The 16,672-nt window shown below is 48.4% G+C and overlaps 1 protein-coding gene across 1 annotated transcript in view; it reads right to left on the minus strand.

Moving 5' to 3' along the window:
* Nucleotides 1–1,905: 1,905 nt before the first annotated feature.
* The window catches only part of LOC121144949 (phospholipid-transporting ATPase FetA-like), a 50,914-nt gene continuing 36,147 nt past the window's right edge, over nt 1,906–16,672 (minus strand). Inside the window, exons 16-26 of the mRNA XM_040963593.1 lie at nt 14,364–14,528; nt 11,290–11,401; nt 10,074–10,179; nt 9,590–9,737; nt 8,913–9,096; nt 7,702–7,925; nt 6,238–6,321; nt 4,037–4,282; nt 3,724–3,862; nt 2,893–3,023; nt 1,906–2,788 (exon numbers count right to left, since the gene is read on the minus strand). Of these exons, the coding sequence (XP_040819527.1) occupies nt 2,600–2,788; nt 2,893–3,023; nt 3,724–3,862; nt 4,037–4,282; nt 6,238–6,321; nt 7,702–7,925; nt 8,913–9,096; nt 9,590–9,737; nt 10,074–10,179; nt 11,290–11,401; nt 14,364–14,528 (1,728 nt within the window). The 3' untranslated portion in view covers nt 1,906–2,599. The remainder of the gene's footprint in view (nt 2,789–2,892; nt 3,024–3,723; nt 3,863–4,036; nt 4,283–6,237; nt 6,322–7,701; nt 7,926–8,912; nt 9,097–9,589; nt 9,738–10,073; nt 10,180–11,289; nt 11,402–14,363; nt 14,529–16,672) is intronic.

Here is a 16,672-nt window from a genome sequence, read left to right on the forward strand (position 1 = left end):
CAAGTACTTAAACCATCATCTGCTGCCTCCCAAGGTGCGCAGTTAAGGAAGCTCGAATTGGAAGTGTAGCTGGAGGAACCCAGGGGATGCAGATTCTCCTGCTTCTGACACCATGTGCACAGGCTGTCAACAAACCTTGGTAAGACGGAGGACACTTTTCCCAGGCTTAAACGAGGTTGTGAAGAACCATGGAAGAGTCCTGTGTTTCCCCCCTGCTGCTTCTAGCCGAAGATAGGTGGGGGCAGCTGGTCACTTGGCTGAGGGTGATGGGGAACAGCTATGGGACTGAGGTGTGAGATGTGCTGAAGACAACCGAGGAAGATGGCCAAGCTTTGAGATGCAGAGCCTCCTGTAACATACTAAGGAGCAGGCACACCTCCTGTGAACACTGGAGCAAACAGAGAACGAGTTTTGGGAATTGGAATACACTTCCCTGTGTTTCTGCTGCAGATGAAATGGAGAAGGGTAGAGGCTCCTCCCCTCGAGGACACCCCAAGGTATCCATCCACTAGGTCCCCAGACATGTTAATCCTATTACTCTCTCCCAGTATTTTTCTTAGAACGTTCTTCAGACCCACTAATAATTCTCTCCAGAGATGCATCTGTAATGTGTGTCCCTTTGCTCAAGCTGAATGCAGCAAGAGAGTTAAGAAACTTGTTTTGATACCTCCCTCCCCCTTATTTTATTTATTTAGTTAGTTATTTAGTTATTTATTTATTTAGTTAGTTATTTTAGAGTGGGAGGGATGGACGGAAGGGAGAAAGTTTCAACTACTAGCCTCTTCCTCAAATGTCTGTAGGCCCGGGGGACTCATTCCGGGTCTCCCACATGGGTGGCAGAACTCAACCACTTTGCCACCACAGCTGTCATCCAGGGTCCACATTGGAAGGAAGCCTCTGCCTGTGGTGCCAGTATCTTAGATTGGTGCTGGTTCAAATCCTAACAGCCCTGCTTCTGATCTAGCTCCCTGCTTGTGGCCTGGGAAGGCAGAAGAAAAGGGCTGAAGTCCTTGGGCCTCTGTACTTGTGTGGGAAACCTAAAAGATGGTCCTGCCTTCTGGCATTGTGGTCATTTGGGAAGTGAACCAAAGGATGGAAGATCTCTCGCTCGCTCGCTCGCTCTCTCCTCCTTCTCTGTGACTGCCTTTCAATAAAAATAAATAAAAAAAGAGGGAGGCTCCGCCTTTCCAATAAAAAAATAATAAAAATAAATCTTTTAAAAAAAGAGGGAGGGGAAGAAGAAAAAAGAGAGAGAGAGAGAAGGAAAAGGATGAAAGAGAGAGAGAGAGGAAGGAAGGCAAAAATAAATAAATAATTAGATAAATAGATAAATAAATAAATAAATAAATACTGGATCCAGAAGCCACAGTAGGAATCAAACCTAGACATTTGGCAAGTTCTACCAGGTCATCTCACCTGTCCCTTGGCAATGAGGCATCTACTGTCTCGGCTGACTCAGATCTCCCTATGTACACAGCATAGTGCTTGCTCAGGGCTCTGGTGGGGATATGAGTCCAAACTGTAGTTTCACAGCCGCTTCAGATGCGAGGCTGTGAGTAGGTGTACTTCATAATAGAAAGGCCCTGAAGCACTCCTGGAAACAAGATGTAGGACAAGCTTTATTGGGAAAGAAAAGGGTAAGAGGCAAGTTTGGAAAAATAATGCATGGGATTCACTCACTGTCTTTGATCTGAATGGATGGGAGCTGCAGGGGTCACAGTTCGAGTCTACAAAGCCGTGCACACTGTATTATTGTCCCTTGGGGCCCCTGGCAGACCACACAAATCTTCTCCACTCCAAAATAAGAAATTCATTGTTCCATAAACTTCTTATAATTTTTCCAAGTACAGACAATTTTCTTCTCAAAAATAATTTTATGGGATAATGGCAAACACTCACCGATTATGGCTCACATCACCACAAGGAAAGACTTTCTTAAAAGTCCTCTGCATTGTACCCATCCCAGCCTCCTGATCTGAGGCCTGCACAGGTCAGAGGTCAAAGAAGGGAAAAGAAGGCCAGACCTAGAGCTGGCCTAGACAGGCAGGATCTGCTTTCATTTTTCTTTCTTTTTTGGTCCAGAAACTTTCTTCGGCTTAAGACCAAGTCTTCACAGCTGCCTCCTCCTCCTGGTCCCCAGTGCTGGCAAACAACTCACCCTTCATCTTCCAGATGAACCAAGAAGGGTGCCTGGGTGGGACTATGTCATGTGTGGGCACCAAGAGGGTCTAGGGAATGTTCCAGGTAGCATGGGGGGTGGGGGACAGGATGGGACGCAAAGTTACATCCTTAGGGCCTGTCTTCTGTTCCCTTCACAACCTCGTTCCGTGTCTACATTTCTGGATTAGAAGTTAACAGGTGTGAGGGAAGCGAGGCCAAAGGCTGCCTGTGCTTGAAAGGCTTTGACTTCAGGCAGAGCTCTTGGGGGAGCCCTTGCCTTACCTTCCTCTGCTTGTACCTGGGCACAGCCTTCCGGGGAATGGAGAGGCTGGGAGCAGAGGAGCAGGTCTCTGTGGGTTTCCCTGGAACACTAAGCCTTCCTTCTTAAACTGATGCAGACAAGAGAGGAAGAGCACCAGGTGACCACTTTGGGGCTTCCCTACTTTTTGGAAGGAAAGCTGCTTTTTCTAGATCCCTTGGACCTCATTGTCTTGCCAGAAGTGATGAGGGCTCCAAAGCCCTGTTGGTGGGAAAAGGCATAGGCAGAACGCCGGAGGCCTGGGTGTTTCCGTCTGGCCCGGCTTGGAAGCGGCGGAGGATGCCTCACGAGTTGAATTCTCCTTAGAACCTATATCCAGAGCACAGGGAGGGATGGGGGGGGGTGAGGATTTAATCCATGGAGACGAAGAGAACTGTGAATGGCATCTGGGAGAGATTCCTGGTACCACTCACCTTCTCCACACTCATGGGCCAGAACAGGGGCTTGAGAAATTGGTACCCAATCATGGGCAGCATGCAGAGGATCACGGTGAGGAAGACGCTCATCCACAACTGCGGCTGGATCAGAGTGTTCCGGGCCACACCTGTAAGCAAGGAGCCAGGGGGGCCAAGGCTGAGACAGAGTCCAGAGGAAGAGGCCACAAGCCGGAATTTAGATTCCTCTCCAGGCGGAGGAAGGGGACAGTCTAGTCTCCTGAGAGGAGGACTTGGTGAATTCACCTGCCTTTGTCTCCCTCTAGGGGCAGGGCTGGGCCAGGACAGGATGGGTGCGGAAGGTTAGGAGGAAATTCCAGAGCATAGGTCTGGCTACCAAAAAAAAAAAAAAGGAATGGATTTTGGAGGAGAAAAACCAGTTCATGGCCTGACAAAGGGTGGGCACCAACTGCACCTACATGTCTGTTCTCTCTGTGTTTAGAAAAATTAACGTAGGAGACAACGAGGAGGCAGGATACCCTGATGTAGAAAACTGGAGACCTGGATTTGAGTCCTTAAAAAGAAAATTCTAGTCTCCAAAATGGTGCCACAATTCTTGCCCTGCCTACCTCCTAGGTATGCTTGTTAGCAAAGTAGACGAGACACTGGAAGACAATATGGGAATTCTCATAATGCAGTTTTCCAGCTTAGATTCTGAGTCTTTTAATGGCAGATAATCATACTTGTAGCCACATACCCTGACACATAGTAAATATTTGTGAAATAAACATGCTTAGTGCAACTACTGCTCCACCTTACCCCCAGTTGCCCTCCCCTCCCCTGTCACCACCCTGCCAGGCAGGACTTTACCTAGGAACTGGAAGACGTTGGGGAACATTAGACACAATCCATCACTGTACAGGAGGAATAAGATGCAGAAGTAGATGCCCAGGCTACCCCAGATGAAGAAGTGGCTTATCACCGTCCAGTAGGTTATCTTCAGGGCGATCTGAAAAGCAGCCTTTTATGTGCAGCCTTCTGTGGCTTGGGACGTTTCCGCCACCGTGCTTCTCCAACTCTGTAGGCGAGATGCTCCCTTCCCACCTCCATCGCTCTCTCTTGACTCCCTCTCTCCCACTCACCGTCAGCGCCCCCTGCCAGTCCCGCCCCGCCGCACTGGCACCTGCGTTGTGACCACGCAGATCAAGGAGGTCTGCACCATCAGGGAGTAGGACTGGTAGTCGGAGATCTCCTTCCCGTCGCTGCGCACCGTGCTGTAAATGGTCCCCATGGGGATGAAGAACAGCACGAAGGAACTGAAGATCCCATGCATTAAACAGCCCGCAAATACTTTCTTGTTGAAGTAGAGGTTGTGCTGGCCCGGCTCATACAACTCTGGGAAGCGCAGGCTCCACACATCACTCACATCCTGGAAGCAGCACAAGGTAAGGGGGTTGGGTTGGGGTCTCCCCACAAGGTCTCCAGCAGGGAGGAGGTGTCTCCCTGTCCTGACGTTGTGGCCAGTATGCCTATGGGATTCCCCATAGGGTTACCTGAGAAGTGGAGCTGGAGAATAGGGCAGTGGCCACAGACTCCCCACTCCTCCCCACCTTCCCAAAGTCCTATCTGTAGACAAGGATCTAGGTGGTGGGAGAGAGCTAGGTCAAGTTGGTGCGAGGGGCTTGGCTGGAACCAGGGCTGGGGAGATGTGAAGGGAGGCAACTAGTCTTAGGGTTGGTTGGAACGGAGAATGAGTTTGGGGTGGGGAGGCAATGGGACGTTAGTCTTCAAGGTGTCAGTGTTTCCTATGCAAAACTGGCATCCCATTTGGGAGCCAGTTCCTGTCCCCATTGCTCCCCTTTTTGTCCCCATTGCTCCCTGATAATGTGTTTGGGAAAGTGGTAGCAAATGGCCCAAGTGCTTGGACCGCTGGCCACCCAGATGGGGGAATTAGATCACTTGAGAGACCCAATTGGAGTTCCAGGCTCCTGGCTTCCACCTGGTTCAGCCCCAGCCATTGGAGCTATCACGTGGAGTGAACCAGAAAGCAGACTGTCTCTCCCTCTCTCTGTCCATTTTTCTCTAACAAATCTTAAAAGAAAATGGGAGGAGAAATGGAAGCCAAGGAGGACCAATTAATCCTTCAGAAGTATTCACATTCTATAATGTGAATCCCATCCCCATACCTGGGGAACTCAGGGTGAGAGATCCTCTGAGTGTATGACAATGGATGGTCTTCATCTCCCGAATATGTACCTTTGGATAACCAGGTTGGGGCCTTGGCTTCAGGCTGCATCCCTAGGCCTGCTGAACAGCCCAGAGCATCCTTCTTCCCAGCATGAGGTTGTCAGCCACTTCATCCAGAGTTCCCTTTAGAGCTGTTATCCAGGGAGAAGGTGGGCACCATGAGCTCATGTCTGCCATCTCAGTGACTTGATTTTTCTTGGAGGCTCCTTTTTACTCTGTGTGCCAAGGCGTGAAGGCCAGGGTGGCAGAGGAGGGACTGCTGGGATGCCAAGGAGTTGCTGATAGTGAGATGGTGTCACCTGGGCTGACCTTCGTGACATCAGACCCACACCTCCAAGCTTGGCTTTCAGGATTCCTATCTAGGTCTTCCTGAGCTGGCCTGTCTCACACCCACTGGCTAGGAATGTGTCTTTCCTTTCTTCTTCATTTTTATAATATTTGGTTATTTGTTTGAAAGGCAGAATTACATGGGGGGGGGGAGGTGTTGCTGGAGAGAGAGAGAGAGAGAGAGAGAGAGAGGGAGGGAGAGAAAATCTTCTACCTGCTGGAATTCTAACAGTCTGGAATTTCAACCAGGTCTTCTCACATAGGTGGCATAGGAATAAGCACTTGGACCATCTTCTGCTGCTTTCCCAGGCCACAAGCATGGAGCTAGATGGGAAGTGGAGCAGCTGGGACTTGCCTTGGCACCTCTATGGCATGCTGGCATCACAAGCAGTGGCTTAACCCATTGTACCTCAGCACCACCCCCCAGGGTCTTTCTTTTTTTATTTTCCTGTCTTGAATCTCTATGCTTTGTCCAATTCTGTCCCAATAACTGTTTCCTCTCCTTACTTTCATATACGCTCACTGTGTGGTACAATTTCCATGTTTCCCTCCACTGAGGCAAAATTGGCACAGGAAAATATGGCTTGTTTCTACAGTGGATGGTTATTCCCTGGGGAAGAGGGCTCTTCATGCTCTCTCATGATATCTAGGCTATGAGCTCCCTTTCCCGTTCAAGAAATTATCCCCTTTCTGTTGGCTTCAATATAGCTTAGCTCATGCTGTTTTTCTGCCCTTTAGTAATATTCCTCAAGGGCTGGGGCAGGAAGTAGGGGGTTGGCTTGGGTCCCAGTGAGGAGGCCTAGGTCTTACCTGATCAAACAGACTCATGCCCAGAACAGGGAGGGAGGTGTAGATCAAATTGTAGCAGGTGATAAACCAGTTGTCATAAACTGTCTGGAAGAATGTCCAGGAGAGTTTCAAGGCTCTTCTCCAAAGTCTCAGCTCTATAACAGCACCCCATTCTCCTCCCCCAAAATCCCAACTCACTCACCCCACCGCTACATTAACCCAAAGCCTCAACTCACTTACTCTACCACTACATTAACCCAAAGCCTCAACTCACTCACCCCACCACTACATTAACTCAGGGCCAGAGCTGGATTTCCAAAATCTGACCGCAATGCTCCCCCACCTTCAGGCTCTGATATTAACTTATTTAGAAGCCAGAATCTCAGGCTGGGGCAGAGTCAACATCAAACTCTCAGGGCTGATCTGAACCAAGCCTGCTCTAACCTGTGCTGTTATCCAGAAGTGGCTGTTGGGGAAGGCAGCCTTACCTCCACACTCACAAACATGCACCTTTGGGTCGTTTTGTCAGTGACTTTTGGTGCGCTGGACAGTTCCTTGAATTGGCACCCACAGGGGATGCCAGTGCTGTGGGAGGCTTAACCTGCTTCACAAGGCATCACAAGGATATCTAACCTTGAGAATTTGCAATAGATCCAACCTCACAGGCACCCCTTTTCTAACCAGCCACAAGAGGTCAGGAGTGATACATACAGAACACACGCACTTCCCACAACCCCCAACTGGCTCCCCTAGGCCCCAGGTGGGGTACATAAAAATCTAGCTAACTGTTGAATTTTTCCCTGGTGCCTATGGAAACCAAGATAGTGGGCATCTTCTGACACAAACATTCCTGACATGGGTTCTCCTGGGGGCACTCAGAAAAAACTTCTCATAGGAAAAGCTACTCTTTTCAGAACAAATGTAGACATCACTCCCTCCCACCCCCGCCCCCTGCCATGCCGCTAGTGTAGCAGGAGAGTTCACAAAGTGGGAATTAATTCATTAGAATTGTGGTTGGAGCAAAAGCATGGCAGTGATGCTGGGGAGGAGGGAGAAAGGGAAAGCAATGTGTGCCAGGATGGCTACACCAGAATGCCTGTGGTCAGTCTGTCTGCTGTGACTTTCAGGCTCCTTGGCCTGCTCCATAAAGATGACTTTGGATAGTAAGACAATCTTCCAAGCCAGCAACTCCCCCCCATGGCAAGTTCGGAAATGCTAGGTGCCAACATCAGGGGGAGAGGTGAAAATGGCTCATAAGAGTCCTGAAGGAGGATGCCAAGGTCAAATGAGAGCCAGGCTGAGAACAGTGCTCACTGGGAAACCCAAGACTTGTTGGAGGGTGGGACAGTGAGGTCAGTACAGGAAGAAGGGCTTTGTGGCTAGTTGGCAGCATATCTTTGCCATACATTGGGTCTCCAGGGAAGGCAGACAGCGAGAAGCGACCGACTTGCTCACCAGAGTAGAGATTATCAGCTGGTCTCCTACCTGTGCAGAGAACCCGTTGAAGAAGGCATACCAGAAGTGCACCAGGGTAAATGCAAAGTTCTTGTAAAAGAAGTAGCTGAGGAACTTGCACATGCGATTGTAAGACCAGCGGCCGTGCACCAAGATTAGGCGCTGAAGGTAGTGGAACTGGGAAAAGGCGAAGTCACTGTTGAGCATGGCCTGCATCCCCTCTTGGCCGCTGATCCCTACGCCAATGTGTGCAGCTGCAAGGCAACCCAGACATTTCTCAGCCACAGAACTGACTTTCTGGGCTCCCCAGCCCAGCAGGTAGAAAGGCTGAGATGATGTACATTGAGAAGATACTGCTAGGCCTGGCAAGGAATCAGAACTGGATGTTCTTGGCCCCTGCTCCAGTCACCTGGCCTCTTTCTTACTGCCCAGATGCTCAGGTTTAAATTCTCTGTTATCTCTGGGAGTCATTTGGATCGATTAAAAATGCAGAATGACTGCCAGTCTAACCACAGTATATTGAATTCCCTAAGCTTATCTAAGAGGGTAGAATCCCAACTGCTGGGAGGAGTATGTGATGCACACACTTTGTGAGCAGTAAGTTCATGCTTCAGGAAATCTGGCCAAATTCACTGTTACAGTGTTGTATTGTATTGTGTAATTGCTATTGCTTTAATGGGATAACCAGAACCTCCAATACCACTGGGTCTAAGAAAGGTTCTAGAACCTGATGAGAGCTGGGCCACTGCTTTGTGTAGGGGTCTACTCTGCTTCCTGTGCCCTGGAGAGGCTGGCCCAGGGGACCTCCTGGTTGTCCCCCAGACTCACAGATCTATGAATTGCTGGAGAATGAAATCAAAGCTGGTAATTTTCAGCTATTTGCTTCTATTCACCCACCATATGATCTGTAAATCACCTGTTCTCCAGTGCGGGGAGCCAGGGCAAGTTCTTGAAAACAACAGCTCCCAGCAAGCTGCATGGGATTCATAGGCTACAGCCTCCAAACACGAGCAGGCCATGACTCGTGACCAAGAATTCTTTCTATGGGCTGGGATGCTGCTCCCCCAAATTATGGTGTCATAGTCATGCTGCCTTGTGCATATATGTGTGTGTCCTTGTGAGAGCTGTGTGCGTGCCTGGGGGCTGACGGCTGCATCAACAGACTAGGTTGACCCATGGATGAAGGAAGGGGCAAGCCCCTGGATGGGGGTCTGCTGTCCCACACCCCCTCCATTACATGCCTTTGATCATGCTGACGTCATTGGCCCCATCCCCGATGGCCAGTGTCACCACCTTCTTGTATTTCTTCACCAGTTCTACCACCTGGGCCTTCTGCAGGGGTGTCATCCGGCAGCAGATCACCGCTTTGCACATACATGCCACTCGCAGCAGTTCCAACTCCAGCTGCCCTTCTAGAGCGTGGGCCTGCAGCACCAGGACACACCCATCCTTCAGCTTGCCCACCAAGACTCTCAGGCTTTTCCCTGTCCTCTCTGCTGCTCCACCCCCAAGGAATGCCAAGCCCTTGAGCTTGTACTAGACATCCTCACACCTGACTCAGCCCCCGGGAAGGAAACCCATTAAAGCCTCTCCGTGGGTCAAGTCAGCTGACAGCACTGCGAGGCTAAGGTTCATCCAGGAGGATCTGGTTTTGCTTTGCTTTTCCCCCCTCCCTTGAGTGACTGTCCATCCCAGGTCATAAAGAATTTGGCTAGAGAAAGAATAGGCCTTTCCTTCTCTTTTTGCTTATTCTTGCTTAGAAGACCCTGAGAAGATTGTCTTCCAGGCAAGGGTGTCTCGGGGAGGAAGAAGGGATGACCTATAGACTAAAGGAGGCCTCTTGCAATTCCCCTGGTTGGACATGAGAAGAGAGAGTTCCTGGGAGGAGAAAGCAGAGTTGTAGCTCTGTGTTGCCCACCAGACTGTAGCCATTGATGATTAGGCCGTAGCTGCCATTGGGCACCTCTTCAGGCACTGCGAAGGGAATTTTGGGCTTCTGGGCAAGAAAGATGTTCACTGGGTCTGAGTCCAGTAGAGAGTCAGGTTTCATCTTGCTCCTTGCTTCCCTGGAAGCCAAGAGGGGCAGAGCTTAGGGAGGGAGGAAAGCAGGTCCCAGGGAGAAAGCAGGTGGGACCTCAGCCTCTACTGCCTCCTGGCACCTGCCACTGCCTTAGGTCCCGACCACCACCATGCCATACCACTCCATCATCTACTCTCCAGCTCCTCGAGCTGACTGCTTCTTTGTAACATTCTCTTCATATCTCAGCTCTCTGTCCTCTCCTTCTCTTTCTTCCCTATTCCTTCTGTTGGAGTTGGGGGGGGGGGTACACACTGGAAAGGAGAAGAGACGACTGGGAAGTTTTGGGTCTAAGGGTTGGCTGTGGTCATTCTCCCATCTGTACCTGAGCTCTTGCTGAACAGTCTCCCCATCGTTGCCTTTCACAATGAACACTGTTTCCATTTCATCTTCAAGTATATTACAGGAGTAAGCGATGTTTACTGCAGTTTCTATAGGGAAAGGGGACATGGTCTCGCGGTGGTGCTTAGACCCAGGGACAGATGTTCACAGTGTTCAGACCCTGGCAAGTGACAGGCAGGGTGTGTTTGCCCTTATTAGCCATGGAGGCACCCAAAGGCTGCTTTTCATCCTTTAGTGGTCACCATATTCACACACGCATAGGGATAGGCTTATCCTTTCTTTATCAATAACTGGGATCACTCTGGTTTAGCCCGCTCCAGAGAACTTCTTCCTGTTTCTTGAAGTAATACTACTCTGATTCTAATTTTCTAGACAATCAGGATCTATTTCTTTGAACAGCACTATGACTGTGCTAGATTTTTTTTGAAGGTTGAAACATGTTTCAACTGTATTGCTCCTTTATGTTAAGAGATCCAGAGTGTGGAATAAATTCATACTAAGAAAATAAAATTTAAATGAAGTCGTGACTCCCCAGATACGAGCAGTATCAGAAGTAGGAGGAGAAGTTGTAATTATTCCAAAAACTTCCTTGGAAAAGGGCCTGAAGATATGAATTGAATGTTAATGGGGAAGGAAAAGGCATCTGAAGTCCACATGCAGCCCTAACAGAAGCCCCTAAAGAGTTGGTTTGATGAGAAGATGAAGTTTACAGTCCCATCCAAGGTCTTTGCAGGGGAGTGACATCATAATATCAGTATGTTTGAGAAAGAGTGAGATTTTGGTTACATCTAGGTTATGATGAAGTTTAACATAGGAAGAGACAGAGAGGTGAGTTCATATTTTCCCTGATGTACAGCTGAAGTACGGCAGGAGGTTGTCAGATCCATTAGTGGAATTGGCGAGAAAGGGCGTTTTCTCGATGACAGGGGAGGTTGATGGCTCCTGTGCTGGTGGACAGCACAGGTCATGTCAGAGAGATTGGTCTCCATGTCTTCAGCCGACTGGGGCAGCATCTGGCATGAAGTGTACGCTCAGCACACTGTATTCCAGACCAGAAGTGAAGGTATTCTAGGTGGACTGCATTAGAGTTACAAGTTACGTATCATGAAAGTCACTTTATGAAAACAGGGAAATGGAGCAGGAAAGAGCCAGGGAACAGAGCAGGGAAAGGGTCAGGCAGGCTGGGCGCTCCCCTTTACCTTGCTTATCTCCAGTTAAAACCCATATCTTAATTCCAGCCTTGCTCAGGGTGAAGATTGTCTCAGGGACTCCGTCCTGCAGCTTGTCTTCAATGGCTGTGGCCCCTAACAACTTCAGACAGAGAGATCAGCAACAGGGCAGAGAAGCACAGCATTTATCGTTACCCAGTTGCTGAGCTGGGACCTCAGCCTGCTCCTGGGTAAGCCAGCCCTGTCCTGGACTGGAGAGCCCAGTGCCGTCATACTCCACACCCTGCCTCGGCATGCATGTGCACATGCACACACACACACACCACACCAGACACACACTATACACACACCACATTCACAACACACACACACACACAACAGACACATGAGACACATCCATACACACACATACACAACAGATACACACCACACACATACACACACAACACACACAACAGCACCACCACACACACTATACATGCACACATACCACATACACATACACAACAGACACACCACACACACACCGCACACACACACACACAGCTTTTCAACTACACATGGAAACCAAACATAGAAGTACAGTGTAGTAGGGACCAAAGGGACAAGATTCTGGCCCAAGTCATATACAAAGCTATGCGCTGCTTCTAAACCATCTGTTTTTTTTAATTTGTTTGCTTTCTTCTTCTTCTTCTTCTTTTTTTATTGGAAAGTCAGATATACAGCGAGGAAGAGAGACAGAGAGGAAGATCTTTCGTCTGCTGATTCACTCCCCAAGCAGCCCCAATGGCCAGAACCGAGTTGATCCAAAGTCAGGAGCCAGGAGCCTCCTCTGGGAGGCGCAAGGTCTCAAGGCTTTGGGCCATCCTCAACTGCTTTCCCAGGCCACAAGCAGGGAGCTGAATGGGAAGTGGAGCAGCTGGGATACGAACTGGCACCCATATGGGATCCTGGCACATGCAAGGTAAGGACTTTAGTCACTAGGCTATTGCGCCAGGCCCTGTTTGTTTGTTTGTTTGTTTCTTTCTTTCTTTCTTTCTTTTCTTCCTTCCTTTCTTTCTTCCTTCCTTCCTTTTCTTTCTTTTCTTTCTTTTTCTTCTTTCTTTTTAAAGATTTGCTTATTTTTATTGGAAAATCAGATACACAGAGAGGAAGAACTTCCATTGGATGATTCAGTACCCAAGTGACCACAACGGTTAGAGCTGAGCTGATCTGAAGCCAGCAGCCAGGAGCTTCTTCTGGATCTCCCACATGGGTGCAGGGTTCCAAGGCTTTGGGCTGTCCTCAACTGCTTTCCCAGGCCACAAGTAGGGAGCTGGATGGGAAGTGGGGCTGCTGGGATTAGAACCAGTGTCTATATAGGATCCCAGCACTTGCAAGGTGAGGACTTTTGCTGCTAGGCCCTACAGCTTTCCCAGGCCACAAGCAGGGAACTGGATCAGAAGCAGGACTGCTGGGACATGAATCCGCACCAATATGAGAAACTGGCACGCAAGGTGAGGACTTTAGCCACTAGGCTACTGCACTGGACCCTGCTTTCTTTTTAAACACACCTTGCTTCTCCTTTTCTGGCCCCCAAAATGGTGGATTCTAGACAAGGTACCCCTATATCCACTCTAGCTTGTCCTGCAACCCTACAAGGGCTTGTGGATTCCTCATTGTACCCTCTGAGCCCCTGCGAGGGATTAAAAGAATCCTGGTCTACCACCATGTCTTCTATCGGGAATAGGCCAGTAGACGTCTCTTTGTCTCATGTCCCCCTGTTCTTTCTTCCTCACTCACACTGCTCCAGCCACATTGGCTGCCTTGCTGTGCAGCTAACGAGTCAGGCCTGCTCCTTTTTCCCTTGCCTGTACTTCTGTCTGAAGAGCTAGTCCTTCAGTGGTCTGCATGACTTGCCACATTGTTCAAGCCTACTTTAATTGAAGACTTATTTAAAGGGAGCAGCAAGGAGCCCGTGTTGTGGTGCAGGAGGCTAAGCTACTGCCTGCTTTTCAATCTGAGAGCACCGGTTTAAGACCTGGCTTCTCTGCTTCTGATCCAGCTCCCTGCTAATAGACTGGAGGGGCCGTGGAAGACTGACTCGGATGGAGTTCCTGGCTCCTGGCTTCAGCCTGGCCTAGAGGCTGCTATGGGCATTCGGGGAATTAAATTAGCAGATAGATGCTTTCTCTCTCTCTCTCTCTCTCTCTCTCTCTTTCTCTCTCTCTCTCTCATTTTGCCTTATAAGTCAACAAAATAAGTCTCAAAAATAAATAGCAACAATGCTTCCTCTTCCATCCATCTCCAAAACACAGAGGATTGCAGACACTCCTTTTCTTCCTGACTTTATTTTTCCCCGTAACATTTTCACCATCTGATATAATGTATGTGTTATTTTTTGCCTGTCGCCTGCTATGTGCACAGTGCCTGGCACACAGGAGGCATTTCATAAATACATTGAAGGAATGAAGGAATGAGTGACTTTACTATTTTTTTTTTGTCTCAAATATTCCATTAGTTCATTCTGGATGGTCTAATCCAGGGATTATTCAGATCCTGATTTCTCTCCCACATGACCTAGCTTCTGAGAGCAGCTTAAGGATAAGCAACACTAACAGAAAAACTACAGCAGATTTCATTTCAGATTCAGAGGATCCAGGCTGTACAGAACCAGGACCTAACCTTCCTGGCTGCAAGCTCCAGAGCTTCCTGCCAGTCCTGTATATGCTGCGCCTCTGAATGCCACTCTTTTTTTTTTTTCCTTCTAAGATTTATTTTTATTGGAAAGTCAGATATACAGAGGAGAAGGGAAACAGACAGGAAGACCTTCCATTAGATGGCTCACTCCCCAAGTGGCCACAACGGCCAAAGCTGAGCCAACCCGAAGTCAGGAGCCAGGAGCTTCTTCTGGATCTCCCACATGGGCGCAGGGTCCCAAGGCTTTGGGTCGTCCTCAACTGCTTTCCCAGGTCAGAAGCAGGGAGATGCATAGGAAGCAGAGCTGCTGGGATTAGAACTGGTGCCCATATGGGATTCCAGTGCATGCCACTTTAACCATTAGGCTACCGAAGGCCCCGAAAGTTGCTCTTAACACTACCCTGTCCCTGTCTCCTGATACTCACCAATAAGTCTTTTTCAATCTCTTCATAGAGAATTGACAATTTTTTTTCTCGATTATTCAAAGACATAGAAGCTTCAGTATGCTTCATGCTCCAGGTCTGGAAGAACGTGTTGTCCAGTTCTCGGTAGGCCACCATTAGTGTGCGGAGGCCTTCACTGGCAAAATCCTGAAAGACAGAAATGTGTTCCAAGTGGGCCTGGGCAGCGAGAAGGCTGGGGTAAGGGAGCAGCCTGAGCGTGCAGGTGACCGTCTGCCTGAACGCAAGGGGGCGAGTTCCCAGAGGAAGAAGAGAACAGCCATAGAGCTTTCTCAGGGAAATAGTCCAAGGGTGGAACCGGCATAGATTAAAAGCTTAGGAATACTTCTGAGAGATGGAAGGCTTTATTTTTAGCTACAGCCTATAGTTAGTTATGGATAATTTGCTTTGGGAGAGTGAAAAACCAAACCCTTTAGGTTCTTTTCCTATAAAATTGGGATAATAATTCACCCTCTAAAGAGAGAACAGTGTGATACAGTGATACAGGGAAAACTAACAAAAATATTGCTGTACAAATAATCAAAAGTGTTAGTATTTTTTAAACCAGCATACATCAATTTTCTTCTACTCCCTTCTTCTCTCTTCCAAATACTCAATGGCCATTTCCAAATCACATCCTTGGGTGCCCACTTGACACTCGTCAGCTCAGTCGATTACCCAGAGCCATTTGTGTTACTGAGGCTGAGGCGCAACGGCTTTCTGGGAGACTTAGCATCTTTCTGCTCCTTGGCCACTAACCAAAGCCATGCTGCCAGAGTGTATGTTTGGCCCTACACAGAGCTGGGTGTCAGGATGGGTGGCCTAGGAGGTATTCCCAGCCACCTGAGGTGGGTTAGAGCAGAGAGGGATGGAATCCGCTCCTGGTTTTCCATGTGACTCCTGTGTGTTTGATGTAGCTGTCTGGTGCAATGATCCCAAGGCCTCTGTGTAAGAAAAGCCCTCTCTTATGCCTGTGTACTAGTGACAGCTCTGAAAGCCCTGGTGATCTCAGGAGACTTCTCAAGAATCAGTGGCAGCATGATGGACTTGTGAAAATTCACGAAAGATACCCATTGTGAGACTGGAGGGGAGGACAGAGGGGAAGGGAGGGGACTTAGAGAGGGGGAGGGGAAAACCTAGTGCCTATCAAACTGTTATAAAACAATAAAAAAAGAATTAATAGTGGCAGTAACTGTTTCTATTTTTAAAGTTTTTTTAAATTTTACTTCAAAGTAACAATGCTTACAGAAATATACTCGTATTCGCTTTGACACCTGAAATTTATCTTATAATTTTAACTGAAAACTTGGTTTATGGTTTCAGATATTTTTTAAAAAGGATTCACAGCTTGGTCTATTTTTATCTGCCACAAACACTTAAAAGTCCTTCCATCAAATGCTGCAGAAGAAGACAACAAAACCCTTGAGAAATCTACCTTTGGTTTGTCTCAGAAAAGTAACACATACTGCATTGTAAGTTTATTAGCTTGGTGCAGTGAGATGCTGCTGTCACATTCCAGTGTCAGTTTACACAGTCCCATTGGGAGCCAGAAGCTGCGATTATGCAGGGCCACAGGTACGCGGGCTTGAGATGCCCCACAACACAATGACAGATTCGTTAGCCCACTCAGCCAGTTAGTGGCATATTGTGTGTGTGTGTGTGTGTGTGTGTGTGTGTGTGTGTGTGTGTGTGTGTGTGTGTGTGTGTGTGTTTTCTCTTAGATCTGAGGATGGGCAAGCCAGGACCTGAGCCTGAATCCTACCTACCACCTGCTTCTGTGGGACCTGTTTGCCGAGGAGAGTCTTAAGGGGCTTGCAGCTGTGCTTCCGCGGGACTGAGTGGTTGGGTTGGACTCTTATGCTTGTCATTAATGGGTTACAGATTGCAGGACAGCGAGCCTCCACTGAAAGTGTTTACTAGCGCGAAGTATGTCATCAGACTCATCCTATCCCTCCCTTCCATCCAGTCTGTGGAAATGCTCTCTGAAAAGATACCCTAAGTCATCGGCTCTGGAAGATGGACAGATAAGATCCATAAGAAATTCTGTGACCTCTGGGAATCCATGTGAGATCTAACAGCTGTCTGATGTGGGGGCATTTCCTGCCTTTTTAACAAGACCTAACTCATATTCATTTAGTATGATGTCTCCAAGGCGGCACTTATTAGTATTTCTTTCCTCTTTTATTGACAAATAATATGGCATTATACAGACCTACAACATTTCATTTATCCATTCATTCAACAAGTGGGTTGTTTCAAATTTTGCAATCGTTATGATAAGGCTGCCAGGAACA

This window comes from Ochotona curzoniae, unplaced genomic scaffold (genome assembly GCF_017591425.1).
Source record: "Ochotona curzoniae isolate NIBS_2020 unplaced genomic scaffold, NIBS_Ocur_1.0 scaffold_3208, whole genome shotgun sequence".
Taxonomy (NCBI): Eukaryota; Metazoa; Chordata; class Mammalia; order Lagomorpha; family Ochotonidae; genus Ochotona; species Ochotona curzoniae.